At 44.1% G+C, this 27,199-nt stretch overlaps 1 protein-coding gene across 1 annotated transcript in view; it reads right to left on the bottom strand.

Annotated features, from left to right (window-relative positions):
• Window positions 1-27,199, bottom strand: part of ADAMTS2 (ADAM metallopeptidase with thrombospondin type 1 motif 2) — a 177,181-nt gene that overhangs the window by 102,217 nt on the left and 47,765 nt on the right. Inside the window, exon 3 of the mRNA XM_035338437.1 lies at window positions 11,456-11,615. Within this exon, the coding sequence (XP_035194328.1) occupies window positions 11,456-11,615 (160 nt within the window). The remainder of the gene's footprint in view (window positions 1-11,455; window positions 11,616-27,199) is intronic.

The raw sequence follows: 27,199 nt of genomic DNA, 5'->3' as shown, positions 1-27,199 counted from the left end.
CATCTGCATTTTGTCGCTACACTCTTGTCCCTGCATTTTGCAGAAGACTGATGGATTTCAGCAGTCTTCCAAAAATATTCTGCTTCAGTAATTTATGACCTCCAGGTCAATATCTGAAATGCTACCATGGGTTGCCATGGAAATGTCGATACGATCGGCTTCTCTGCACACATGTAATTGTTATATCCAAGAAAAATACCTGGAAATTTAGAAATTATAGTCAAGTCATCTTAGGGTGATTGAAAGTAACGTTTTCGCCCTTTGTTATATTTTATACTGGAAATTCCGCAGTGTTGTGGGGCTGCCTGGGACATTTCATGCCCCCAGCTAGAGCCTTTGGGCTGCCTTTTCCGAACTATCTCACAGCCTAACAAGTCTCCAGAGACTCTGCTTAAAGAAAAACAAAGCAAAAAAATCCTTCAGCTTGCAAGTAGAATATAAAGGTAAAATGAATGAATTTCAGCCTGCTCTTTAGTCAGCACTTTCTTAACAGGGATTGGTCAAGGCTACGGTGGAGTGGCAGGCAGAATGGCCAGCTAGCCTGTGAGCCAGGATTTAATCTATGTGAGCCTGTGAGCCCTGATTTAATCTATGGCCTTTAGCAACAAGAAGGCCTTTTAAGCTCGCATCCTTGAAAGAACCAATTCCCTAATTTTCAAGCAATTCATTTTTTGATGTATTAAAAAAAAAATCTGTTTTAAAAGCCACCTAACGAATACATTCAATATAGCTGTGGATATCTGGGGGCTTGGCATAGCCAGCTTCAACGAGAGGGCAGGTAGCAGAGACAAGCAGGAGGCTCGCACCTGTGAATAAAGGGCTGTGAGAGTGCTGAGACCCAAAGATCCCCTTGGATGGGGAACAAACCTCTGCCCCACTCCGCAGCCAGAAAGACAAATGACTGCGATGTGGTCATTACTATAAACAACGGCGTCTCTCCTAAAAGGAAAGCCGTAGAAAGAAACCCAGCAGGATGAATGAATTCCGAAACGATGGCATAGTAAAGTTCAACCGAACTGGATTGCTGCCCGCTCAGCACCACAGAACACAGCTCACGAGATACAATTCTCAGTGCCTGCTAATTTCATACATATTAATAGCCAGGCAAGGGCAACTTCTCATGTCACTGTTCAGTTCCTGCTGCTACCAGCCCCACCAGATGCTTGCACGTGAAGCGACCTGGACTTGCTGACCCCTGACAGAATGATGTTTTCAAAATGTCACCGCTGCCCACATCCAAGGACGGAGTTCAGAACTCCACGTCACTTTACAGCATGCTGCCAGCTGATGGCAAAGCAGGAGAGATACTTCAGGGGACAAAAAAAAAAGGAGAGAGAAAAAAAGAGAGAAAGATCAGAAAGAGGAAACACAATAATGGGTGTATTTCTTTATAAATTAAAAAATGAAAATAAAAAATCCCTACACCAGCAATATAAGCTTTCTCTCCTGACTTTCCTGCTAAGAACGCAAGGTGATTTGGGCACCGGGATGTGCATTTCTGAGGCAGCTGCTTCAGGCATAAAACATTTCTGTGTCTCACCATTCAGTAGGCAAGCACCTTCAACAGCTAGTATGTCTCCACATGTACAACAGGAAAAAAAATCTCTTGACGGGAAAAGAGAGGTGGACACAAAGTGCGCAGATAGCTGACAGAATCCTCAGTTTTAAAGTGGCAGTAAATAGAAACCACTATTTATTTTAGCCTTTCATTTTCAGGTTACTTTTAGGACTGAGCACGTCTCACGTGATTCTTCCTTCAGATAAATGAATCCTTTATAAAATATTCTTTAATTAATCCCACCACTTTTTTTAAAGCTACGACTGTTGAAGGAATGTTAAAATATTACAATGACCAGGAATATTTTTTTTACTTGACAATCTACAGAGGCCAAACCCTGCAAAATGGAGCAAAGCCCAGGGAAGTGAGTTCTGTTCCAAGGACAACCGTCTGAAGCCCAGAAGCGCTAAAGAAAGCGCTCCGTAGCACGGCAAGGCTCTTTGCAGCACCACAGCCGCCGGGCAGGCCAGCAGGGAGGGACTGCGGAGGATGAGGCTCCAAGGAGCTCTACTCCTGCCTCCTCCCTGCCACCAGCTCCGTGTCCGGGTTTCTGGCCTCATCCCCTCGCACGTCCACCCCGCAGCACAAAGGGGCTGCTGAGAAACCTTTTTGGAAGAACTACCTGTGGAACTGTCAGCTCCGGAGCCGAAATCAAACCAATCCCTAACCCCCTCGCCATCCAGATTGTGATTAATAATTTTTCCCCTTGAAAGCACTGCGCATCGCCGGGCGGGCGAGCCGTGCCAGATGGTCTGTGCACACACAGAGAGCTGGAACAAGTAAGTGACTGCACAAAAACTCACAGATAAAAGGAAAAGCAAAGATGCAAACCAGGCTTTTAATCAAAGGACCTGCTGCAAAATAAAGCACAAAATATTTAACCCGTTAACAAGCACTGCAGATCGGAGAGCAGAGACCTTACCCTGTGCCAGGGGCTGGGACAAGAGGCCAGGTGCCGGGACAAGAGGCCAGGTGCCACCCTACATCAGGCTCTCTTTGGAGACACATGGCCAAGGGAGGGCAGGGGCTCCACGGGCACTGACGAAGGCAATGAAATGTTTCAGTCACTTGCCCTGGGGCTGTTGGACGCCCCAGTAGCCTCTTGCAGATCACTGCATCCCTTTTAGCAATGCGGCCAAAGGCTCAAATGCAGAGGAAACAGAGGGACAGACAGAGCTGCAGGACTCCTGCAGCACCTCCAGCAGCCCACGAGAATGTCCCCGCGCATCCCAGCACCTCCCTCGGCCAGGTGTGGGGCTCAGATAGCAGCAGCCAGCAGAGGGACTGGGGGGTGGCTGGGACAGAAGAGGACTAGTCTGTCATTAGCACAGTTGGACTTGTTTAACCTACTTACAAAACCATGTCCCTGTTCTTTTTGCAACAGCAGAGGCTCAGCAATAGAGCACGGGGATGCAGCTCTGTGCAGGCAGCAGTGCAGCGTTCAGCCACGCAGGAGCAGCGCAGCAGGTCACTGACACAGGCACTGGGTGCTGCTCACCTGGGGGCCTTTAACAGGAATGGTTCGAGTCCACATTAACAAAATAATCATTGTTCAGCTCAGAGTACATCATGGTTTGAGTCAGTCCTGCAGAGGGAACATTTTAAATCTTCTTAAAATGCAAGTGATAGGTAACGTGACTCTGAAGGTTTGCAGTCAAATGAGCCAAGACAACTAAATTCAAATTATTACCATCAAATTAGTGCATGGGACTTTGTGCCACACTCTCCATTTGGGAGCAAATACTTGGAAAAACTATAAATCATGTGTAACATTATCATTTAGAGGGATCAGTCTGAGCTCAGTTAGCAGTAATACAGTTTCTGCTACTGCCTTAAACTTTTTCCACTGTTTCAAAACAGCATTTCTGCTTTATAGAAAAGCACACGTTTTCGAGAGGAAATAAATTCACTACTGTGCCGAAGTGCAGACTCAAAGCTTCTGAAATCAGAAGTCTCACTGGCTTTTTCCTGGGCTGAGATCTCTTGCCTCTTGTAACTTCAGGAGAGCACTGGGGAAAGGAGACTTGCAGTAGCCGAAATGAAAGTTAGCGCTGCTGCTGCTTACTTGTCAAGTGAAAGTTATTTTTACCTAAAAAGTCCAGGCAGCCCCAGGCATTGCTTATGGAATTTAAAACACAGAGAACACAAATAAATAAGCAAGAGTAACACCGGCTACAGAAAGTTATTACCCAGCTCAGGCTCTAGCTATGAATGCGGCTCCGTAGACCAGGCACCGAACGCGCACCAGCCCTCAGAGCACTCCCCAGGCTCCGGTAGGACTTTATGTTAGCTGCCAGGGCTTTGGCTTTGAGAGTGCCAGATGAGGACTGCCTGTGCAGCACCAGCTTTGAGGCACTGTAATCTTTTAACTGGAACCGAGCTTAGCAACAACAAAGCATTTGCTTATAGGGACATGCTGGTGTACAGTAGCCACCATGAGTTAGGATACTGCAGAGGAAAACCCAAATGGTTCCTCCTCCTCCTGCTGAATCTTGCACAGTTATAAACGCAGTGACACATCCAGTGCCCTCCTTTAGCACTGAGATACCAGCAGCACACTGCATTCCTTCAGTGGCTGGCCACCGAGGAGCAGATTTCACAGTGCTGTGAATATTCAGGACCAGGTGGAATACCTTTTTCATCCTCGGACCACTTCACAGGGCCTCGCATGGGGCTCTTCTGTTGCAAGAAATGACAGAAACGTCAATGTTTGAAGGCTATCCATCTTCCCCACAACTCTGGGCTTGCCCATCGCTTTCATTTGATGATGCCTGAAGCTTTTTGCCTGATCAAACCACTTTATCATCATTATCATGGACAGCAGACAAGATTTATGCTGCTTTCAGTCTACAGCAAATGTTTATCAGCATTTTCGACTAAAGCTTACTTCAGTGACGCATACCAGATGCTATTTTGCGTATTGTTATTAAACAGAGTTTGAAACCCATCACACAAAACACCAAACAGTACATGCCATCCATATTTTCAAGTTCTCAGTTTCAGAATCCATCTCCCAAACAGAGATATGGGTTGCAGAGCATTTTCAGTTGTCGGGACAGAACATTAAGGTCTTCCTGTGAACAAGTTTCTCCCCCTTTGTGCCTGGCAGACACACCAGAACCTGCTGGATTATTGCCATCCTCCGTCTTTCTCAGCAGGTTGGACAACATGAACACAGCTTGTAAATAAACAATCCCCCAAAGGATGCCACTTCATGGAAGAACTCACCAATAAATGAGGACTTGCCAAAAGCATGTGGGTGTGCACATACATTTTCATAAGCAACAACTCCACGCATGCCTGTGGGCGGCTGCACACACTCACACATGCAAGCACTTGCACGGGCTCTGCAGGCAAGCTTTGACTTATGAACTGCTGCTCCTATGAACTCTGGTCTTCCAGTGGACTATTACCAGCAAAAAACAATATCGGCTTTCAGTAAAAACAAGGTTTACATTACTCTTGTCCAAAAGGCAAATATTTTCTTCTCTCTTTCCTCCCATGAGGTTGTGAGGCTCAAGTCATTAAGTCTTGTGAGATCAATGGATGTTATAACGAAGAATAAAAACAAACATTAATGAAATCTGTTATAAAGTGTAACTATAAACAAACAAGTTTTGACTTGTATAAATATAAACAAGTGATTAGCCAGGCTCAGCTTCACACACCCCTAGTGCTGAATTAATTAATAGCAAAATGTGAAAAACAAAACAAGCACTTTCCCCATGCTTTCAACAGAGCTTCTCACAAATATTTTGTAGGACTATTTGTATGAGAACTGTTGTTTCACGGACCAGGATCGGCCTTATTATCATTTTGTTATATTTAGCAACATTGAGTACATTTGGTAATATTCAACTCCAGCTGTAAGCTGTTTACAACGATCACGTAGAGAGCCCTATCACATTGTTTCAATTTAGTAGAGAAGCTGAAATGAACCCCTCAGTTAAGAATGAAGTGAATAGTATTTTTTAATTAGCTAACAATCCAAGCAAACTGCTGCTATTTAAATAAGCACAAATAATTAAGTTGATCGCCTTTAACTCACGCATAACTGAACAGAAGTGGAAAGCCCTCGGTAACTCGTCTCATCATGCCTCATAACTGAAACAGGAACCCATGTCCATTCAGAAAAAAAAAAACACAAATCATTGAGCCTAAGGTACACATATTAACACTACTGAAGTCAGTTTGACCATGTGGATCTCAAACAGCCTAACGGGAACAGGGGGAAAAATGCAGAATCAAGGGTCTTAACACAATGCCATTATGTTCCTGTATGCCACATTCCTTATATTTCACACCGAACGTATGTAAGCGTATTGTTCATTAGCATTCAACTAATCATCCCAGACGATTTATTGCACTCTTATGAAAATAGAAATCTTTAGTTTTGCTCAAAAGTTTCATGTAAAAATTACTACAAAAGTCTTATTTGCCCATGCTGGCAAAGAACTGCTTCATCAGCTCCATCTCTGGTTAGGAAGGGTGACATCCAATGGCCTAATAACTCCCTGGAGACTTGCTTTTCACAAGTGCATAACCTTGCTTCTTATTCAAGAGTTGAATCACAACTGAATTTCCCATCTTTCCCTTCCCAGAAAAGCCCCGTGAATCTGCAATGTGAAATTCAGAGAAAACCCAAGACAGGAGAAAGACAGATGTATTTATCATGCACAGATGATGTAGGAAGGAGACAAAAAATACTGTCCTCAGTGCCTTACTGACTGCAAAATAAGGGAACAGTAATTAATCAGCAGGAATACAAACTGAGACGAAATATTGATTGGATTTGGAGAAACTTTGGTTTTCTGAAGGGACTGTTCCTCTGCAGAGGTAACCAGAAAAGTTTCTGTAAATTAGAATGGCACCCAGCCAGCCTGCAGCCAATCTGAATGTCGTTTCAGGCAATCCAGAAAAAAATGTGCAATGGATTCACATTGGTTTCTAAAAAGTAATTTAAATACATTAGTAAATCAATGGCACTGACAGCTTGATGGACTATGATGGAGGAGTCTTCCTCTGAAACATCATCTTTAAAACCTGTAAAGCTCTGGCAGCTGAGTTGTTACAACTTCATGAAATTTTTACTTTATTACTTTCACAACAACTTTCAGTGTTTGGTTACTTAAATGGACATGGGTTTCTCTCCTGCTGAGCTGGACCCTGACTGCTCAGGACTCCGTAAGGTCCCATAGCATGAGGAAGAGAAAGGCTTTACCTCTTTTAGGCCACGGAGAGGCAGGAGGTGGCACTAGCTGGGCTGAGGAGAAGCTTTGCTCTGACGAGGTTCAGCTATCTGTTCAGAAAGGAGCTGGTTGCTTCCAAAGGGTAGAAGCAGTAACTTATTGCCTTCCTTTTACCTGACTGGAGCATGTTTATGGCCAGGGGGACGTCAGCCACCTGGACTTAAAGAAGGAAACAATAGTAGACATTAAACTAAAATGCCCCAAGAAGTGCATCCCAGGGTCACACAAAACAACCACATCGTTCAGCACCTGGCCACCACCCCTGTGAAGACCTGACCTGCCACAAACCCAAGTACTGCTGCGGGAAGGGGCTGCCGCTCTCCAGAAGAGGACGTGAGCCCACCCAGCCTGTCAGCCCCAGCGTGTTCCTGGCGGGACTTGTGGCAGGTTGGGCTTGCCCCTTCCAAGGGATTCAGTCAGAGGCCTAAGACAGACCAATCTGCCTGGTTCAAGTGCATTTGGAGAGTTACCTTGCTGTCTTCTTCAGTAATAAACTGTTCTTTGCTAAGGTCATCTTTCAGCTGCACAGTAAATAAAACTGTCAACTACAGCTGAGTTCTGCTTCTCATCAGTCAAGCAATACAATAAAACTCAGAGGAGTGTATTTAGACAATGATTTGGAGAGAGAATGCAAACCTTAAGGAAGTTTTAGTATAATCTTTTCCTCCCAGCTGATCAACAAAACAGACACAGTAATTTAGCTAGGGATATGGGATGGAGTTTACAAGCCTGACTCAGACTGCCTTTAGAGACAAAAACAATCAAGTTGTTATTCTAGACCTCATCATAACCATTAATTAAATACTTACCTTATCTTCACTTAATGTCCAAAGAGCATTTGAGAAAAATAAAAAATAAAAATAGCAGTTTGAAGAAAAAAACACACTCCTCAAGCTTGCCTATTTAATTCTATTGTGTAGGACGTTTTACTGCTGTCAAGAAACATTTCTCATCTATGTAAGAAGGAATTCAGCTGGAAATACTAAAATATTTTCAACTTACTGCTTATTTTTATCTAGAGGAATATAAATTATTATGTGCGTGCAAGTAGTAAAAACATAGTTGTCAGAAAAAATAGGGTTTATTCCCACCATACCTGCCATACATCAGTGAACATATGAAAATATTTCTTTCCAAAACAATTAGCCCAACTGAGTGAATTGTAATGAGCTCATGTTGACTTTTATAGTACTACTCCTCTCCACATTACTTGCCTAAAATATGGTGCCTTCAGTTCTCCAGCACATTAACAAATAGTGTTTAAGGAGCAAAAGAGGTAGAAACGCTGCTCCCTTTACTCTGTGATTCTCACCAAAACCAGATAATCCTACACCAGTCAAAATGCAATGACTCAGGCTGCCAAAACAAATATTTACCTTTCCCAATATCCTAATAGCATTTTACATAAATGCAAAAGCAAACCTGACGTTGTCCAGAATCAGACTGCTGCTTGTTTCACAGCCCTACTCTCTCAGCACATTCCACTTCCTATAAGCCAGCACGCTGGCCGAGCTGCCATAAAAGATGCACACCCTGATCTCTGCAGGAGTTAGGAGGTGCTGAGTTTTGTTCTTCTGAGCTTTGTTGTTGTTTCTTTGTTTGTTTGAAGAGAGAACAAAATCCCAGTTTCCCTCCCTATAACAGACAGATAACAGTGCATGGAAAATGTAGAACAACCCTGCTGTCAGGTGCACCTCGCGGGCCTGTGCACTGGGGGTGTGAATTGCAAAGCCCCTGCCACACACGAGGCCTGGCCTGACCACTGCTATGACCACGATGGCAGGGATAAACCCCACGTCCTCGGCACGACGACCGACCCACCCAGCTCCCAGTCCACGGGGTTTTTGGTTCCTTCACCTCTTGTCTCGCTGGGGCGAGAACAGTTTGTCCCTTTTCTGGGGGAAGAATACAGAGATAGGAATATTTACAAGGAATTCCTATCTATCTTTCCAAACCCAAACATTCACAAATCATGACTCATGATCCCCCTCCCAAACCATTGGATTAAATTAATTTATCATGGGATTTCGGAGGATGTTATCTTCAAAATTATGGAACACCATACAGTCTGTATTATTCATTGCTTTAAAATAGTTACAGTCAGAAACCACAAGGTTTTTATCAACAGTTAAAAGATCCAGAAGCTCACCTAGTGAAAAAAAAAAAGTCATCACATATTTGTATGATTTCTGGAGGCTGGACTTTAAAAATAGTCCAAACGTTACAATTCATCATATGTAAATTTATGGGACTTGGCAACAATGCCAATGTCTCCAGGGATGGTGGAAGAGGGGGAGTGCTCTTGGTTAAATGTTCTCTCTCTCTCTCTCTCTCTCTCTTTCTTTTTTATTAAATAGATACCGCGTGCTGAAAGCGCCTTAAGTATATCCTAAAAAAGCCCATTGATTAATTTGGAGTGTTATGGAAACATGCAGCACATCATGCTTATCAAAAGCCCATCACTATGTATTTTGATGCTTCTTAACCAAAACTAGATGCATTCTGGAAAAAGACGACGTAGAAAATAAAATTACCTTTTTTTTTTTAAACATGTCCTTTCCAAGACTATTGCCCCGAGCAAATCAGAAGTGAGAAGCCAGGTTTAATAAAAAGTATAGAAGAACAGCCCAGTTTCGGAGTGGTTGCTCACTTGTTTCTTAAAGGCAAAGAAAATTCCACTGGGGGGGGGATATTTTGTGCTTTTGTTTTGTTTTTACAAAATAATAACTAATCTTTAATCGATTTTTCAAATCAAGAGAGGACAGATGGAAGGGAAGATTACTCTCTTTGCATTTTTTTCCTTGTTTTAAGATTTAAAATATGAACAATTACAACAATTCCTACCTGGCACAGACACCTGCTGTTCCAGACAAGGTCAGTGCTACGTCTCAGCCTGGCCTACAGTTCAGCCTCATTTTTGCTTTGTAATTCCACAGTGCCGGCTGATAGCTATTACTATTTTATGCCTTTGCACCAGAGCCTGCAAACCTGAGTCCTTATGCAAGTGCACAGCTTGCAGGCCCCGAGGAGACGGGGGGCAGAAGGCTGCTGGCATCGCATACCGCACCGCGGCGTACGCTGCTTCGCCGTCGGTCACACCTGGCCGTCCACGAGCAGCTACACAGCACGGCGCTGCACTTCACAGAGGTTTTCAGATCCTGCTGTCAGAGCCTTCCTCCAGCAGGTACCGCATGCCAATAACTGGAGCTGATCTACAATTTATGCTTTGCTGTGTACCAGACTCCTACTCCTGAGGAATATTTATCATCCAAAAACAAAAATACTGCCATAAGGTGTGAATAAAATCAAGTCTTTTGTTTAAAAGGAAACACGGTGACTGGATGATATTTTCCAACATTGCAATAATTTTATAAACATATACTAAGAGAGCAACTTCCACCATGTGATTCTGGGATGGCGGTGCTCAGACCACTGCCTCCCCCCAGCTCTGGTCCAGAACGAGCACAAAGGCTACCAGAAGAGCCCGACACAGCACTGCATCAGTCACAATATTCACGAGTCATTTTGGTGGCCAAAGTGGAAAAAAGCCAAATGAATGCCATTGCTTGCTTCCTTTTTCATCCCCCTTCCAACTTGGACGTCGAGAATTTTATTGTGTTAACTTGGTGCTAATTTCACTGCCTAATCTCTGTGGCTGTCTGTTCCTCCAAGTGGTTTCAGGGGATTACTGCACGTAGAAGTGATGGTAGAATTTTTAGAGCAGGTTACCCCATTTATCTTTTGAAAATGTAAGGTGGCTGTAAGGTGGCATATTAGAGACAGGGGGATCACGGGCGTATTTCTACAAAGGAAAATCTAACACACCGCAGAATACTTGAAAACATACTGCAGTAAGATAATGCTAGGGTATGAGTGGCAAATAACTGCAGTTTCATACACAAAGTTGGAGCCAAGTTGGTTTTTTTTTGCTTTCAGTCAAATGACCCAATTAATCTCAGTGTTAAAGTTAGCTGTCAAAACATCCACTTACCAAGTTTGCATCCCTTATTTATTCAGCAAAAAAGGAACCACATCTGAGTAGAAATAGAAAATACTACAAAACAAGGGTGATTATGTTTAGCTCCTGTCACTCCATCACTGTCCTCGTACATGTTATGTTAAATTCCACACTTAGAAGCACAAATAAATCAAGAAAGTTTATGTTCATGTCTGAAGATATCATTATCTCCCCGTTAGGATTAAATTCAGCCCAGTGAAAATAGTGACAATGTGAACCATATCAGCCTTACTGTCCTTGCTGCAGCCTTTCAACACGGCCTTCGCAAAGCCAGCACTGCCACCTGTCCCCAGCACACAGGAGCACCCACGCACTCCTGCCCCATCCACCATCCTCTTCCTCTGCTGTGACACGGGGACTCTGCTGGCACACATGACTTCACGCTGTCCCTAGAGCCAAGGAATTCCTCAGAGCATACACAGTTCCATCATCCTGCAGATGGTTCTGACTGCTTCAACGCTTGTTTATCTCAGGTGAAGTGTTCAACTCCTTCCCTACCTTTTCATCCACAGCGGCAGCAGAACACACTTCCATGTTCAAGGACAGAAAAACCAGAGACAGCAGATCACATCAGCTACTTGACTTTAGCTGCACTTTATCCATCAGCTGGTACTAACACCTCTGCCTTACCTTTATACAGGGTATCTGCGTTCTCAATAGCAAGTTGCTTCTTGGCAGCTGCTCTGCGATAGACCACGTGTGTTCTGCCTCCTCCCTCCTCCTCCTCGTGGGCCCCCTTCTCCAGAGGTTCAATGAAGAACTCATCCTTGTCTGTGCGAATCAGGCCAGCCTGGAGCAACAAGGCAGAGATCGAACATTTTGTGTTACTGCACATACAGCAGACACTGTGAGTAAACAGTTACAATATGCTTAAGCACACATTAGTGCTCTCTAGAGAGCAATTAAGATGCAGAGAGGAAATCAGGTGAATTCTTTATTAGAGCAAAATGAAGCATCATTTCCCCAACTTGACAAGAAAGGACAAAAGGTAAAACCCTGAACCAAAGGGATTTCTCCTCGAACCAACTGAGCAAAGCACAGGTCTAAGAACCTGTCTAGGAAATACCATCTCAATTAGAAACCAGCTACAACGAAAGTTAATATGACCTTGGCTATCTGTCAGCCACAGAACGCTCCAGTGCTTACTATCTCTGCTAAATAAAGGATCAGTTCAGGGCTGGTCCTTATGGGCAGTTCTACAGCCAAAAAGCACAGAGTCAGCCTTTCTGTTCAGAGGCAAAGCACAAAAGAACTACGGCTTATGTGCAGGCAACTAAGCTTTGTGATTATCTTCCCCTTGACACAACGCGTTGCACTGACAAAAAAAAAAAACTTCTTTCAAGAATTAGCCACAACTGGTTTTAAAATAGGTGTCAGCTGTGCACTGCCAAGAGAGAAAAAGTTATCCAGACTGGAACAGACACCCAGGTATGAAAAACTGAGGAATTTGCACTTCTACAGAGCACCTCAAAGGGCCATCATCCGAACGATTCTCACAGTTTTCACTGCTGCTTAACACAGCAGGGAAACCAGCATAAAGACTGAACATTTTTTAAAAGTCTTTTCACCATTTTCACGCAGGTGAAACAACCTGGATGCCCTGCAGTTGTCTGCTGCTGGCTGTCTTGCCCCGGTGCAGAAGGTGACCACAGCCAGCAGGCAGCTGGCAGAGATGGTTGGCTTCAATCAATTTTCCTGTGTGTGTTTACACATCTGTGTGAGAACTTACACTGACGAACGCTTATCGTGTAAACAGAAAGTCTTACTATTAAGACTGGAATCTTAATAGTGGAAGAAACTGTTTAGAGTACTAAGGAGAGACGCCTGAAATCCAACCTTCAGATCCTTCTTCATCACACTCTTTTCCACTCTGTCTGACACCCAAGCCACTGGACTTGGGGGCTGTGCCCACGAGAAGCTCTCGCCAGTGACACATTTCTTCCTGGAGCCCACATCCTCTGCTGGGAGAAGCCCAACTTCAACCTTCCAGTTTGTCTGCCTCAAACCCAGCAGCCTCACTTGAAACAAGTATCATCTAAACACTCTTATCATACCCCAGCATTAAAGTTCTCATACAAACCATATTTTTCTTCTACAAGCAGCAAACTACATTTCTACTGCTATAAATACAGTATGTTCTCTGGTTCCCTCCTTGGAAAAATGTCAGGTTCATTTGTCATGTCTTAACTTACATTAGGCAAGATTTCCAGTCCCAGATTTCATATATATAATGTATACAAAAACAGATTGAAGAGGAAGGATTAAAGAAGCAAAATTATATCGAAGCAATTTAAACTGATGCCATCCTGCCTGTATAGAGAGGAAACTGAATTTGAAATCCTGTCCTGTTTCTTCTTATCTAATTTAGATTCTACATCAGACACAAAAAAGGTGAGACAGGCTCAGCAGCTCAAGGAAGCTAAGACAACCAAGCAAGCAAGTGCTGAACCTAGAGAGACAGCGACTGACATTTTACTGTAAAGGAAGTACATGAAAAATTCAGAATTGATGTTTTATTCCAGAATTACTCTCCTTTTAATATATATATTAATTGTATACACACACTCACATTTCTTCTGGATATTGGATATTACCTCCAGCAATTTTAAAGTCATTTATGAGAAATGCATAACCAAAGATGGAGAAGAAAGGAGCATTTGCATACTCAGCTGCACGCAATACGATGCACATGCCATACAGACACCCAGGAGAAACACACAGGGAGCCTGACTGCCAATGAAAAAAAATGGGATTTAGCTTTTGGCAAGTAAGCTGTATCATTGCATACGTATGTATTCCTGGACTTATTAAACCTACTATTAACTTAGCAGCTAATGCCGGCTCCTAATTGTTCATGTGTTGTTAAAAATACAGACCATACTGGGGGAACGCTGCTGCCACTGCATACTGAAACTTAAACCTTCCAAGAAAATTAACAGAGAGGCAACTTCAGTTTGATCAGTTCTGTTACTGATCGCAGACCATCAGTTTTTATAACTGCAATCTCGCTTTCCAGCGCATGGTGGTCTTTTGGAAAAATTATGATTAAAATCTGTTGAGGCTGAAGACTGCCCCCTGAGGAGATGAAGGCAGCACCCTGGGACAGGCTACAGGCCTCAACAAAGGAGAATTTGAAGGCGGGTGCCCAGGACATAAAACCAGTGGCCAAACACTGACACTCCTTGCAGATGGCTGTGCCTGGTGCTGGCCCTTTGCATGCAGGAGGATTCCCGTGGCTCTGAATACTGCCCATCCATCAGGTGCTCTTATTTCATACTCTGCTTCTTGGGTAGACCCAACACCACTCTGTACATCCCCATGACAGCAGCCTCCTTAATCCTGTTGTAGTGAAGATAGGAAGAAGTTTAACCTTTAAACATGGCTGAATACTTCCCCCTCAACACTCCTCATTTTTGTCTTGGACTTCATCCCTTATATGATGAATTTCTCTTTTCCTTTAGTCCTGAGAAACACGTCCATTACTTTTGGTCAGAAGTATTAGGAAAGAGTTAGCGTGTGTTTGAATTGTAGAAGAATTATATATTTCTATATATTCCACACAGTCTTTCATTTAGCGAGCATATTTTCATGTCCTGAATTGAAATAAAGAAAATATGGCTTTGTTTAAGATTTTGAGAAGAAAATTCACTTAGAGTTCCTACAGCAATCCACAGTTCAAGCCAACTGCCTAATAATATACCCACGGTTATAAATGATTCATTAAGAAATACGTGGGGCTCCTGAATGTCTCCGCCACACACTTCCTTGCTGCTTCGAGCAGGACATTTAACTTCTTTACTTCCATTTCTCTACCTCTGAACCCTCACAACAACGGTCTTACAGGATAATTACAAGGGCTAATTTGGTTTGGTTTGGTTTTTGCCAAGTGCTTTGAATTTGAAAAGCTTGAGGTGATTGCCTAATGCTTTTTTTTTTTTCCTGATATTTCTCAGAACACCCCCAAAAAAGCCACCAGGAAATGGAGGTTGCTTTTAGGCATGAACCCAACACCAGGGCTTCGGGCAGCCAGGTGGGCAGCAGAGGGGCATGGCTCCGGCACCACGAGTTTGCCCGTGCCCGTTCCCCAACCCATCCCGCTGCCGTCCACAGATGCCATCACCTTTCTGCCAGCTCATCGTGCCAAGTTTGTGATGAAAATGGAGAGCGCTGAAGTTGCTGCAGCTCGCTGGAGAATACCTCTGGTTGACTTTTAGAAATGTCGTATCAAACTGGTGCCTTTCTTTTGGCACAGGTTACACCAGAAAGTCCTGAGAAAGTTCTGGGATTCTCTCTGGACATTTACTCCAGGCGAGGCGAAAGCAGGATTCGGGCTCTCGATTATCAGCTTCCTCCAGCCCTGAACGAAGTACCTGTCTGGAAAAGATGCTGAGTGAGCTGTTACCTCCTCCCCTCCTCTTCTGGGACTTTCAAATTGAAACTAAAGTGAGTACGGGAATATCACTAAATAATTATGGCAGCTGTGACTGCATCCTGTGACTTATAAAGATACAAATTAATTGCAAATGGATTTGCCTTTGGAATGCACCAAACTGTAGCAAAAAACCTAGAATATCCCATTATTTCCCAAAGCAGGACATCCCCAGGCCTTCCTTCCAAGAGTTTTCAGATCCCAGCTGCAAATTACTCAAGTCAAGCACTGCTTAGCACTCATTAATATGCATTAAAGACTAGAGCAGAAGACACTTAATCAAAAGGAAACTGCAGTTCAGAGAATCAAAACCTCGGCTAAGGTTAGCAAGGCAGTTATTTAGAAGTGAAAGCCACAGGAAAAAATTCATAAGGAATGCAGAGAGCGCCTGTCCTGTCTAATTACGACAAGAGTTTTATTGATAAGGCACAAATGAGTCCGTCCCAATACAGAGGGCGAGGGTTTAGGGCTCCACAGATCTCCTGTGGGGGAAGAGCTCTTGAGGCAGCCTGAAGACCTGCCAGGCTCACAAGGACCACTGGACCTACAGATACGTGTAAGTGCAATGACCACACAGACCCCTCTGAACCACTCGGCTTTACAGAACGCTGCCATCAGGTCACCACCTCCCCCTGGGACCTGCTGCTGATGCCAGACCCCACTGCCACGGTGCGACCACCGGGACCTCCTCACCAGCTCACCCAGCACTGCAGAGCTCAGCGGTGAAGGAAGTCTCTTCTCCAGCCTCCTCAGCCCCTTTCGTGTTTCTAAAGGAGTTCTTTTAGTCTAACTTGACAGGAAAACTGCCTGGCATATTTAGGCTCTGCAGAAAACTCCAAGTTTTCGAGCATTAGGTCCTGTGGCTAATTAAATGTCTCACTGGTTCTGCACTCGGTGAGCGACTTAATTGTCTCCTCGTTCCTGTTCCCATCGCTGCTCCCTATTCTAGGCTGTAACGAAGCAACCCATCTAGCTGCTGCTGCACAGCTCCAGAGCCTTCAGCCCATCCTGTAACTGCAAGTTTAATTAATGTTCATTTTCTTCCTCATTAGTACTGCTTTACAAAGTTTCTCATTGCCATATAAAGGCAGATTTACTTCCCAATCTCCAAGCACACGATACAGACAGAAAGCTAAAATTAAATGTGAGCAAATCTGAAATTAATGATAAATAAATTTAAAAAATTCGAAGTGTCTGCTTGGTTAAATCCGTAACATAGAGTGTTGCACAGACTCTTGGAAACAGTATTTCTGGAAATAGAGAAAGTTCTGGGTATTTTTTGGAGTATTTGTTTCTGAAAAAGGTAACTGGCCACACAATGTACCTGTGCATGACCATACCCTAAATACAGTCCTGAACTTATTCTCCTTATACCGAGTTCAGAGTACCTGATATTTAAGCTGAGAGCTTGGGTTAGGAGCCTGCACTCTGATGTCAGCAAAGCCTCCAGAGGGGAATTTGCAGTACGGGACCCTCCCAGCAATCAATTCACAGAGAAGCAGAGACAGGAGATTCGTACTTCACTGTACAGTTGCCAAAAAATATTCTGTAGATGACTCAAAAGAGAAAAATACTTACATCTGCAGGACAGCATGATCAGACAAGGTCTTACTCTACTTCTATATTAATGTGCTTGCACGCTACATATACTTGACTGCTACATGTTTGACTAAATAGGCACTAAGATGACACCTTCAGCAGAGAATGAGAAAGCAAACTGCATGTGCTATTTTTATTTATATCCTTCTCTAGGCCTTAGAACCACAAGAACATGCTTTTTCCAAACAGCAACAGACACGTCCTCCCAGCACTGAAGTCAGGTATGGAAATATTATTAAGTTCAATTACATTACCACAGACCTGATGCATAAAGAGCCCAGATGACTGGAGCGAGATCACCCAGGAAGCCTGGGGTATAACCAAGGACGTAACACAGACCTTCCCAGCTCCTTCCAGCCCACGTGGGATTTCTCAACGCTTTCAGTCTTGCAATGTATTTATTTTCAATCATAAAGTACGTTCATTCAGGAACAGACATGCTTGGCATTTTATTTCCATTTATCTTCATTCATATCGATAACAATGAAAACAGAGCTCCTTATGTCAGATTTGCATTTGATGCTACGAGTACGTCTTGAACTCTTCAAGCACTGCACAGCAAATCCGCCTTTCTCTAAACTGAATGGAGGCACTGAAGGAATTGCATCAAACGTTTGGAAGATGTTGCCACTTAGTGTGCTTATATCCTGTCGCTGTCCTATTTATTCAGGCCCAGGCTGGGTGGGGAAAGGGAAAAAGATTCTTTTTTTTTTAACATGTATTTTTTATTACTGTCGGTCTAAAATTAGTATTTTTCAGCTTTTTTTTTCCACTTTGCAATTAAGTTGCTTTATTTTCCACACCTTCTCAAATGAACAAGAAGGTAGGGGAATAATTATGTACACAATTAGGAATTACATAGATTGACAGACAGGCAGAGCCTGCTGGGTAACCATAGGAAAGCTGGATGTTTCTTAGTGACCCTATGTATCCTCTGCAGAGCAGGGTTAAGGTCATGTTTTTTATGCACTTTGGGATCTCCTAATGAAAAGCAGCACACAAGAGCTATTCATACTACGAGTGCTTTCATGACAGTCTGCTTTCTTACGGTCCTTGCAGCACAAGGGAGAAAGAAAACCCATCCATTCATGTGTCTATATGCTTCCACCGCTACCGAAAATGAAGTTTTGTCCACAGAGCCCAGCTGAGGCAGGACACAGCTGCAGGTGTGATTAACAACAGCAGCGGGACAGATCTGCAGCCGATATAACCCGAGTTAACAGAGCCGCGTTAGTTTACAGCAGATGAGAAGCTGGGCCCAACCCGTGCATTTATATGGAATAAGTCATTTTGTGTTTTTAAGAGCGGTTTTTGTGGTTTTCAAAGAGACAAAACAGTGAGACAGACTGTGCCTCTCATTCTCACTGAACTGTGAAGAAAACAGACACGACTAAAGCAACACCAGCACATTTCAGGACAGACACAAGGGTTCCAGCCACAGTGCCTCGCTTTAACCGCTGGCCAGCACTGAAACCATTGCTTCCCTACTCCCTGCCTCAAAGAGAGCAGCACCAAGATCTCACCTGGGCCACTCAGTGCCCACCTCTGGGCAGCAGCAGGTGCCCCAAGCACGGCTGCCTTCGGTGAGCCTCCTGCCTCTGTCCCCCGCCTCCTGCTCCCCCTGCGCTGGCAGCTGCTCACCCCGAAATCCTGGGAGTTCGAGAGAGGGAAGCTGCATTTTTCCAAAGGTTACATTAACACCCACAAAACCACTGCTTTCTGCAGAGTTATCTGTACCAAACACAGAACGCAGCCTGCAGAAATGTAGCTGAGACTTGGAGGAGGCAGATTCACAGCAGACGTCCCTGATGCTGTGCAGCATCGTTTCTTTGGCAGCTCTGCTCCCACCTTTCAGGTGCCTCTGGGACCACCAGCGGGAGCCTTATCTCCAGGTTAAGCTGCCAGACCTCTTACGAATGGCAGCTTTTTAAACAGAGCCCAGCATGGCTTTTTTAGCTAAAAGAATGCTCAAGCGAGAACATTTTGTGAAGTCTCTAAGTCTGAGGTCCGCAGGTCTGTGTAACTCCAAACGGGAAAGAGGTGAGTTATTAAATGGCCGTTAAGAACGAAAATGATAAATGCAGCAGATTGTGCCGACTCAGGGGATTGTAAACTTGATTGCTGTTGTTGCAAGCAGGGAATAGTAATTGCAGTTCTCTGCAACAGAGTTTCTCAATTTTAATCTTTCAGGGAGGAAAAGCATGAATATCAAGTCCATGAATTTGCTAACAGCGAGATCCAAAAGGATTAACTCTCCCATTTTAACACAAGGAACCATTTGAAATAAAGCATTTCTGAGGTCACTTTGACAAAATGCATAGCTGAGTTCTACCCTCAGCAATAAAAATGAATTGACATTCCGCAAGAAAACAAAACCAGTCTGACTGGAGAGCTCTTCAACTCAAATTCTCACAAACTGGCGTGGTTGCTACACAAGTTTCTTTTCAAAAATCTGTTTGCTTAAGGCACAAATCACCACCCACTGAAGTCAACGGGTGTCACATTCATAAATCTCAAGGCCAGGATTCATAAATGAATTCATAAATATTAAAGCAGTTGAGTCTGACCTTCTGTGTAAGACAGGCCAAAGACTTTCACCAGAGCCTCACTGCAGCCTCCCCAAAGCAGCCTTCATCTCGAATGCAGCAGGGCTGGATCAGATCCATCAATGGGTACGAAAGCGAGTCTGGGTCTTTGCTATGGTAAACAAGATAAAAGGATGCAGACCAAACACTGGAGGAAAAGGGATTACTAAATTAAACTTTTTTTCTTTTTTTTAAATATATTAAATTAATCTGAGTAGGAACTGAAGAAATTTGGCACTTGAAGTAATTCAAAGTTACGATATTGTTTATAAATAATAGAAATCCCGAATCTTCCCTCAAGAAGATGGCACTGCAGCAACATTTCATATTCCAAAGGAGTACCGGTGCTGCAGAGAGTAAATTCCAGCACAGCGCCAGCCGGCCGGGGCCTGGGCCACCGCGGCCTGCTCCTCTGCCGAGCTCTCCCCGTGTCCCTCAGCAGCCCCGTGCAGCCACACAGCGAGGGGGTTCAGGATCCTCACCCTAAAAGGCAGCCCTATGAAGACGGGCATCGTGACAGAATCTGTTTTTCCTGGTCCCCAGATTCTGGCACCAGCACCTCCAGTGGAAGCCGGACCCCCAGGTGTAAAACCTCACCCAGGACAGAGGCTGCGCAGCCCCCTGGCCCCGTTCCACCCTGCTCCGAACCCAAACCAGGCCATAGATAGGTCCAGGGGTGGTCTGTGCAGTTACCCACGGCTTAGAAATCAGAGCCATGCTCTGCTAAACACAAGTTTCACTTAAATTTAATGCCTGTAAGGCCGAGGGGAAACAAAAACTCCAGAAGCTTACTATATCTGGCACTTGTTTTCCTTTCCACATCCCACAGCCAGGCTTATTTTAACCTTCCTGCTCTTCCCCTTGTATGGGAGGGACAAACCTGAAAAGCAGTTATCCAAGTGAGAGCTTGAAACCTAATGAGAGATGAACTTTCAATTTTATCCTGTGCTCAGTTCTAGGCTTCCAGTACAAGATGTCAACAAAGTGCAAGAATCAGTACAGAAACTAAAATAATTAATCCCTGGAGGAACAGGCTTATTAAGAAGGATTAAATCAAAAAACTAATGTGCACTATTTGTCTATATGACAGAGGAAAGGAGGCATATGATAACTCTCTGGCATTTGAAAGCATAGAGAGAATAAGAATTGCTGATAGAGAAAAACTTGGACATATTAGGAAAGAAACAAAAAAAGCAGCCCCAACAGAAATTTGAGGCTGAAATGTTACAGACAACCTCACGTAGCTTACGGAAGAAAATACTTCAAAAGCCTACCCTTAAGAATCTTTAAATTAGTATTTTTTATTCTCGACATTGCATTAGTACCTAGAGATTAAGGAACAAGGTTTAGGTGCTGAATGATAATAAATACATTTTAGCAGAAGAAATAAAGGACATCAGCTCAGATCAAGCTGGGCTCAGACAACTCAGCAGCAGCTGGTGGTCTATGTCCTCAGTGAATCAAAATCACGAACATGAGCTGGGCCTCTTCAAAGAGCCCCTTGCTCGAGCAAAGGGAGTTTCGTCCCAAGCCAGCAAGACAGAGGGCAGTTTCAGGCCAGTGGGAGCTTGGTTGTAGAGGAAAAAGCTGGAGGCTCTCCATCCCTGACTTCATGGGCCAGCCACAAAAACGGATGCCAGACAGACCACCCAGAGACAGCCTGAAGCTGCCTCCTTGCTGCTGCAAGTGAAATAAGTGCAGGTAGAAGTCCCGTGGAGGGGCAGGGTTTATTTGCGCTCTCACATAAACAATTACCCTTCCTTACTGCAATGGATCCATATGGTGATCTGCCCTAGAGCAAAGGTGGCAGATCCCACAGCATGCAGAGGGTCTCTGAGGAAGCACTGGGAGGAACTGGTGCTCATGGTCATTGGAGGCATTAGGATAGATGTTCTGCATGTCAATTTGCAAGCTGAAACCAGAAGTTTTGTTGTGGCACTGTACTCACCATGTCCACCCCCTTGAAAAGACAAGTCAGGCAGGCAGTGCACAGCTGAGAAAATAAGGTTTGGATTTAGGGGGTATGGAAACAGAGTCTGGATTCACCAAGCACTGGGGAGAAATCTTGGAATGGATAAAGTCTGTACAGGAGAGAACAGCTTCTCCCATACCATCACTGTATTGCATACTGAAAATGCTGTGAAGAGTATTTTAAGTAAAAGGAGAGGAAGGTGCAGAAGGGTAAATGTTGATGTGTGTTGAAATAAGAACGCATCAGACACTCGATGAAAAGAAGACAGTCTGGGGACACTAACAGCAGGACAGGAAGCACACGGAACATCACTCTGCCAGTGAGGAAGAGAGTCTAGAATTAACTCACATTAACCATATCAAAAAAAGAATACAGTGATTTAATCCAGAAGGATCCTAGGTATAGATAGGAAAACAACTGTATCGGGTGACACTATCAGCTGCTTGATCAGGACAGCAACATCAACTGAGCTACACAGAGGGAGAACAGAAGGGCTAGGAGGGCACGAAGCACGCAGCAATGGGAGATGTCCAGTACTCCCATGGTACTGGGCATCACTAATGACTGCTTCATGAAGCTCTAAGACCCAGGCTGCAAAGGGGATGCAGCCTTCGACTGTGTGAGCAGAGTGGTTGAACTGTTACTGCTGGGTTGAAAAATACTCGCTAGCACTGGGCACAACGTGCTTATGTTCAATGTTGTGGCAAGAGCAGCAAAACCCGTAATATTTCTACTGCAGTGCTTGCTTCCAAGAAGGATAACTATGTAAGAATAAAGAGGCTTGTTAAAGAATTGACTGGGCACCTAAAAGAAAACCTCATTGCAGGTAGCACTGAACTATTTAAAGACAGTGAAGGCCCAGAGCAAATGTACACCAGCCATCAAAAGAGTTCAGAAAGAGCAAATGAAAGTCAGCACCGCTAAACAGCAAGGCAAGGGAGCGCTATTCGAAGAATACAGGCATCTTTCCAAAATAATAAAATAAAATAATAGAAATAATAGTAATAAAAAAAATGAAGCAGAGTCCAAATTAGGAAAATTGAAAGGCTTAGACTGGCAGATTAAATGTAAAAACACAATAAAGGCAAGCCAAAAAAAGAGTTTGAGGAAATACTTGCAAAAAGCATAAAAACTAAGCAAAAAAAGCACAAAAACTAAGCTGAAATAGATCAGGAGCTGAAAACTCATCGGGGAATCTAAGTCCAACAGATTATCAAGGTGTAAAGGAGCACTCAGAGACTGTACTGTAACAGCAAAATTAAGTGAGCTTCTTCAAAACATGCTCACCTCAAGAACCTGGAGGAGGCCCCTACGTAGGAACTCTCCCCGTCTAAAGTTGCACTGAGAGATCTGTCTCAAGCTGAAAGATCAAATGAAGAGGTTATAGAATAAAATCTACAATAAAGAGGTTACAGGACTTCATACTGACAACACTTGGAGATGAAACAGTCTAGCTACTGCCTCAAAACTGCTTCAGAGCCAGGGGACTGAGCGCAAATAAAAACACAAAGCCGGCTTTTAAGAAGGGCTGCACAAGAGATCTTGGGTCCAAAAACCAGTAAGCCTGACGGGCGCTGGGGGCCCTGCCCAGTACAACACGCATTTTAGCCGTGGAAGCTGTGGAACCAGGGCACATCTGCCAATAACTAAAGCCCAGAAGGATACTGATGCCAAGACACTAGAGATAATCGCACACTACTGACCAGTTCTGGAGACAAGGTAAGGCCTCTGACATCTGGTCCGATGCAGTACAGCCATTCCTATGATCTGATCTTGATCACCTCCAGTTTTTCACATTATTTGCTGAGCTTTTCATGATAATTTTCTCCACCACTCCCTCCAAGGCTCCAGCAACTAATATAACACGTCATTACTATCTGAATTGAAGAATGTTCCCTCTGCCTATTCCTTAAACTGTGGCTCCAGTAACCATAAACTTTTCATCAAACTTCATGCTCCACAACAGAACTTAAAATATTCACCTGTACAGACAGAACTCTACAGGATACAAGCAAAGCTAGAAAACTGGAGAAACGTGAGAAATCAGTGGGTGTTGACACAGAAGGTAGGCTGTAAATATTAGTCTGTTTTAGAAAATAAAAACCACCTATATTCTTTGGAAAAAAAGCTAAGAGTGGCTGATTTCCTCAAAAAACAGAAATGAAGCTCCAGCCTCTTTGCAGCAACCAGCAAAGATAGTCAGGAGCTGAACACAACATACACCAAGTCAAATGGAGCCTGGAGAGGATGCACTCCCTGAAAATAACAGAGTATGGAAACCAAATGTAAAGAAAGAAGCATAAATCAGTCAGTAAAGCTTTCAGTACTACTAGAAACCGGATTATTTACTATGTGTCAGTAGACTAGTGTATTCACACCACTAGAGCTGGCTTAGGGCCACCACATTCTGGTGAGTTTACACATGGCCTGTGTTTATTTGGACAATACTGTTACAACACAAGATAGATACTAGGGGAGTTCTTGAAGAGGTGGTTTCCATATTTTGCACATCATCTATAAAACAATGTGGCTTTGTTATTTAAAGTTGCCTGTAAATCTCATGAGATTATAATTAAACAGACATTATTAATTTAGGCTACTAGGCAGAGAGAGAAAAACATTTGCAGCTCTTGAGCCAACAACGCTAACAAACTTCTCAAAGTCGACTGTCCAAATGAAGTTACAAGGATCATGAGCCAGGAATGTAGAACAAAGGAAATGCAGTGGTAAGAAAACCAGTTATCTCCTCTTACAAATGCAAAAAAAGTCAGTTTACAAATGAAATTACCAGATCTGTATCAGTTCCACCACTCAAACCGGTATCATCCCTCTAAGTCCTGCCTAAAGGAACAACAAGTACCCAGCAGGGGCACAACATCGCTGCCCTGTGTCTCCTGAGGACACCCAGAACGCTGCTGAGGATCCCACTGGTGACACGCATCCACCCAGGACAGCGACACAGCCTGAGTGCAGGGCACAGAGGCTCCAGCCAGCCCAACGGCAGCACAGGCAGATGGATGAACGCACCGGAGGCAAGTCAAGATGTGGCGTGTGGTCAGAGAGCCACTGAGGTTCATGGATGACAACTTCCAACATTTCTGAAAAACTACAAAGGAGGTCCACAACACTGTGACTTTCCACTTAATTAGCCACTAATTACATGATCTAGGTTAGAGAGAGCACCATCAGGAGCCCAAGAGACCCAATTCAGGAAGATCAGGGAATGAATGCATAGGAAACTGTCAAATGGAAGCTAACACTGACAAAATAAATAAATAAATAAAATAAAATGCTTTGGCAGGAGCATTTAACTAACCCACACATCTTACAAAGTCCTAAATTAGCTCCTGCCAACTCACGTGAGAGATGGATGACTACTGCTACAAGTTCAATGAACATTTCCTCTCCCTCTACAGTCAAAGTAAACCAGCACTTTTCTTTTTTTTTTTAAAAGGATGTTTGAAGATGGGATAAAAAAAGACAAGACAGATGGCATTGTTATTCTGTTATACAAGTCAGTGGCATGGCTGCATTGAAAACACTGGATTCAGGATGCCCGCAAATGCAACCAAACCAAAATGTTCCTATAGAAGTTAAATGGGAATGATCACAATCTCAAAAATCACTCTTATTTCAGCAGAGAGACTGAAGATGTGCAATATATTTTCCTAATATGAATGAGAGAGGAAAATTAATGGTGCATTATGGAATACCCGAAAGTTGTCTCTTCATTTCTTCACAAAGACTAAGAGCGTATCAATTAAATTAAAACATGATTTCCCCTGCCTCCCTCTGCCTAAAATAAAACACAGAGTAAGTCCACATTTTTCATCCCCCAGCTGACATCTTATAGCAAATTAAAGGTCTTTAATACAAACAGTGAGAAGCCTCAGAAACTCCAGGGTGCCCTAGAAAGAACAGAAGCAGGTCTGGTCTTCTTGGTCTTGGACTCCTGCCAGACCAAAAGATTATATCAAATTAAAATGCCCAGATGATCCTAAAGAGAAAATCTCCCGTAGTTTATTTTTTTTAAAACTAGCGATATTATTTCATATTTACAGGTTGAGTTTATATTGGTACGGTTTTTGTTTTTACAAGCCCATGTTCCAACTGACCCTGCTTTCACAGTACTTACACCTCCTGTGACAGTTTTACAACCTGTTGTAGCTGCCCCACGCAACACAGCCAAAGCCAAGCTGTTCTTTTGGTAGCACCATCAGGTTTCATAGCTCTCCTTCAACAGGTCTGAAATTCTATTTAGGTTCCTCATCTCTATGGAAACCACGAACCCTACGGAGCCTCACGGCACCATGCAGGAGGAAAGCAATCCCCATTCCCTCAGTAAGGAAACGGGAGGCAGGAAAACTGGATGACTTGCCCAGGAACCCTGTGGCAGAGATGAGAAGCTCTCCCCAGATCTCCTAAAAGCCAAGATCAGAGCGTGAACCACAAGACACCCTTCCTCTCCCACCAGCAAAACCTCGCGCTCCCAGCAGCTCTCAGCACTGGAATCGCTACCGACCTCGCCGCGGTTCTCAGCTTACAAAGCAGGAGCCTCGAGGGATACGAGGGATACGCTGTTCTGTGCTCTGCCCCTTCGCTGCTCTGCTGTGATGAGTGTCCCTCGGAAGAATCCTCTCTCCCAGCACTGCCTCAGAGCCTCCTCTGCTCGCTGCCGGCGCTGCCACCAGCCCAGGCCGGTCGCTGCGCTGCGCTGAGGAGCTTAACGCAATTAAAAGTTTTGTGGGACTCCTCTGAACTCCGGGGAAGCAGGAATTTCACCAAGCTATAAAAGTCGCTTTAAAAAGTTTTCCAGGTTTTATCATTTTTCACAGAGTCTGCAATTCTCCTTCCTGGCTTCTGAAAAACGACACAGCTGTGCCATGGATCTCAGCAGGGCCTCCTGGCAGCCAGCCGAAGAGGCCAGGCCCGAGGCCTCACCCCGAGCCCCCCGGCTTTTCTCTCCGGACAGGAGGGACAGGGACGCCTCAGCAACACAACCTGGTGCAGCACCACAGGCTCCTGCCGTATCACAGAACTTCTGAACCATTAAATAGCAGTTTGCTCTCCTGAGTAGGATTAAGGTGAAAAAGTGAACAAACACGTGAAAGGAGATGGGGGAGAAATGGGAGGAAGTCTAATGGGTGTTGCATCGGACCTCCCCTTTTAAGGCAGTTTTCTTTCTTCTGTTTTTTTACTTTTTGTTTTGTTATTTTTGGTCTGTTCTGGAGTTATCCAGGCTCCTAACAATTTTCAGCATCTTATTTTCACATCCATCTTTTCCCCAGATTCTGAACATATTTTCTGCCTTTTCCAAAGAGCTCACGTTGGGTTTCACGTCGTTGCAGAACAGATGGCACAACGCTTACATTTTCTTTACCAAATGGACAAACGCAACTGCTTTGCTCTTCCCCTCGCCTCTGTGCCTAGCAGAGGATCAATCCTGTCCCCACAAGCCGGACAGCGGCGATGCAGCAGCCGGGGCAGCCCACAGCAGTGTGGGATCGGGCACTCGCCTCGCTCCCAAAGCTGAAACCAAACGTGGGTGCTCAGGTAGCCACAAAGAAGCATCTCCCCATCTGCAAATGCCCAGCTTCCCTGCAGATCTACGGGAATAATAAACCTTGGGAAAGCATCAGAGCACAAGGGGAGGTAGGGAGAATGAGGAGCACAAAACGCTGGCTCTCCTGCAAGAGCCTGAGGACAAGTGCTGTAATTTTTTGCCATATTTCAACCACTTAAGCAGCCTTCAATCAGTCAGAATTATAATATGTGGAAGAAACCTGTTC

The sequence above is a fragment of the Oxyura jamaicensis genome, chromosome 13, assembly GCF_011077185.1.
Source record: "Oxyura jamaicensis isolate SHBP4307 breed ruddy duck chromosome 13, BPBGC_Ojam_1.0, whole genome shotgun sequence".
In the NCBI taxonomy this organism is placed as follows: domain Eukaryota; kingdom Metazoa; phylum Chordata; class Aves; order Anseriformes; family Anatidae; genus Oxyura; species Oxyura jamaicensis.
Note: the sequence above shows the minus strand (reverse complement) of the source record. Positions and strands in the feature narration are given on the sequence as shown.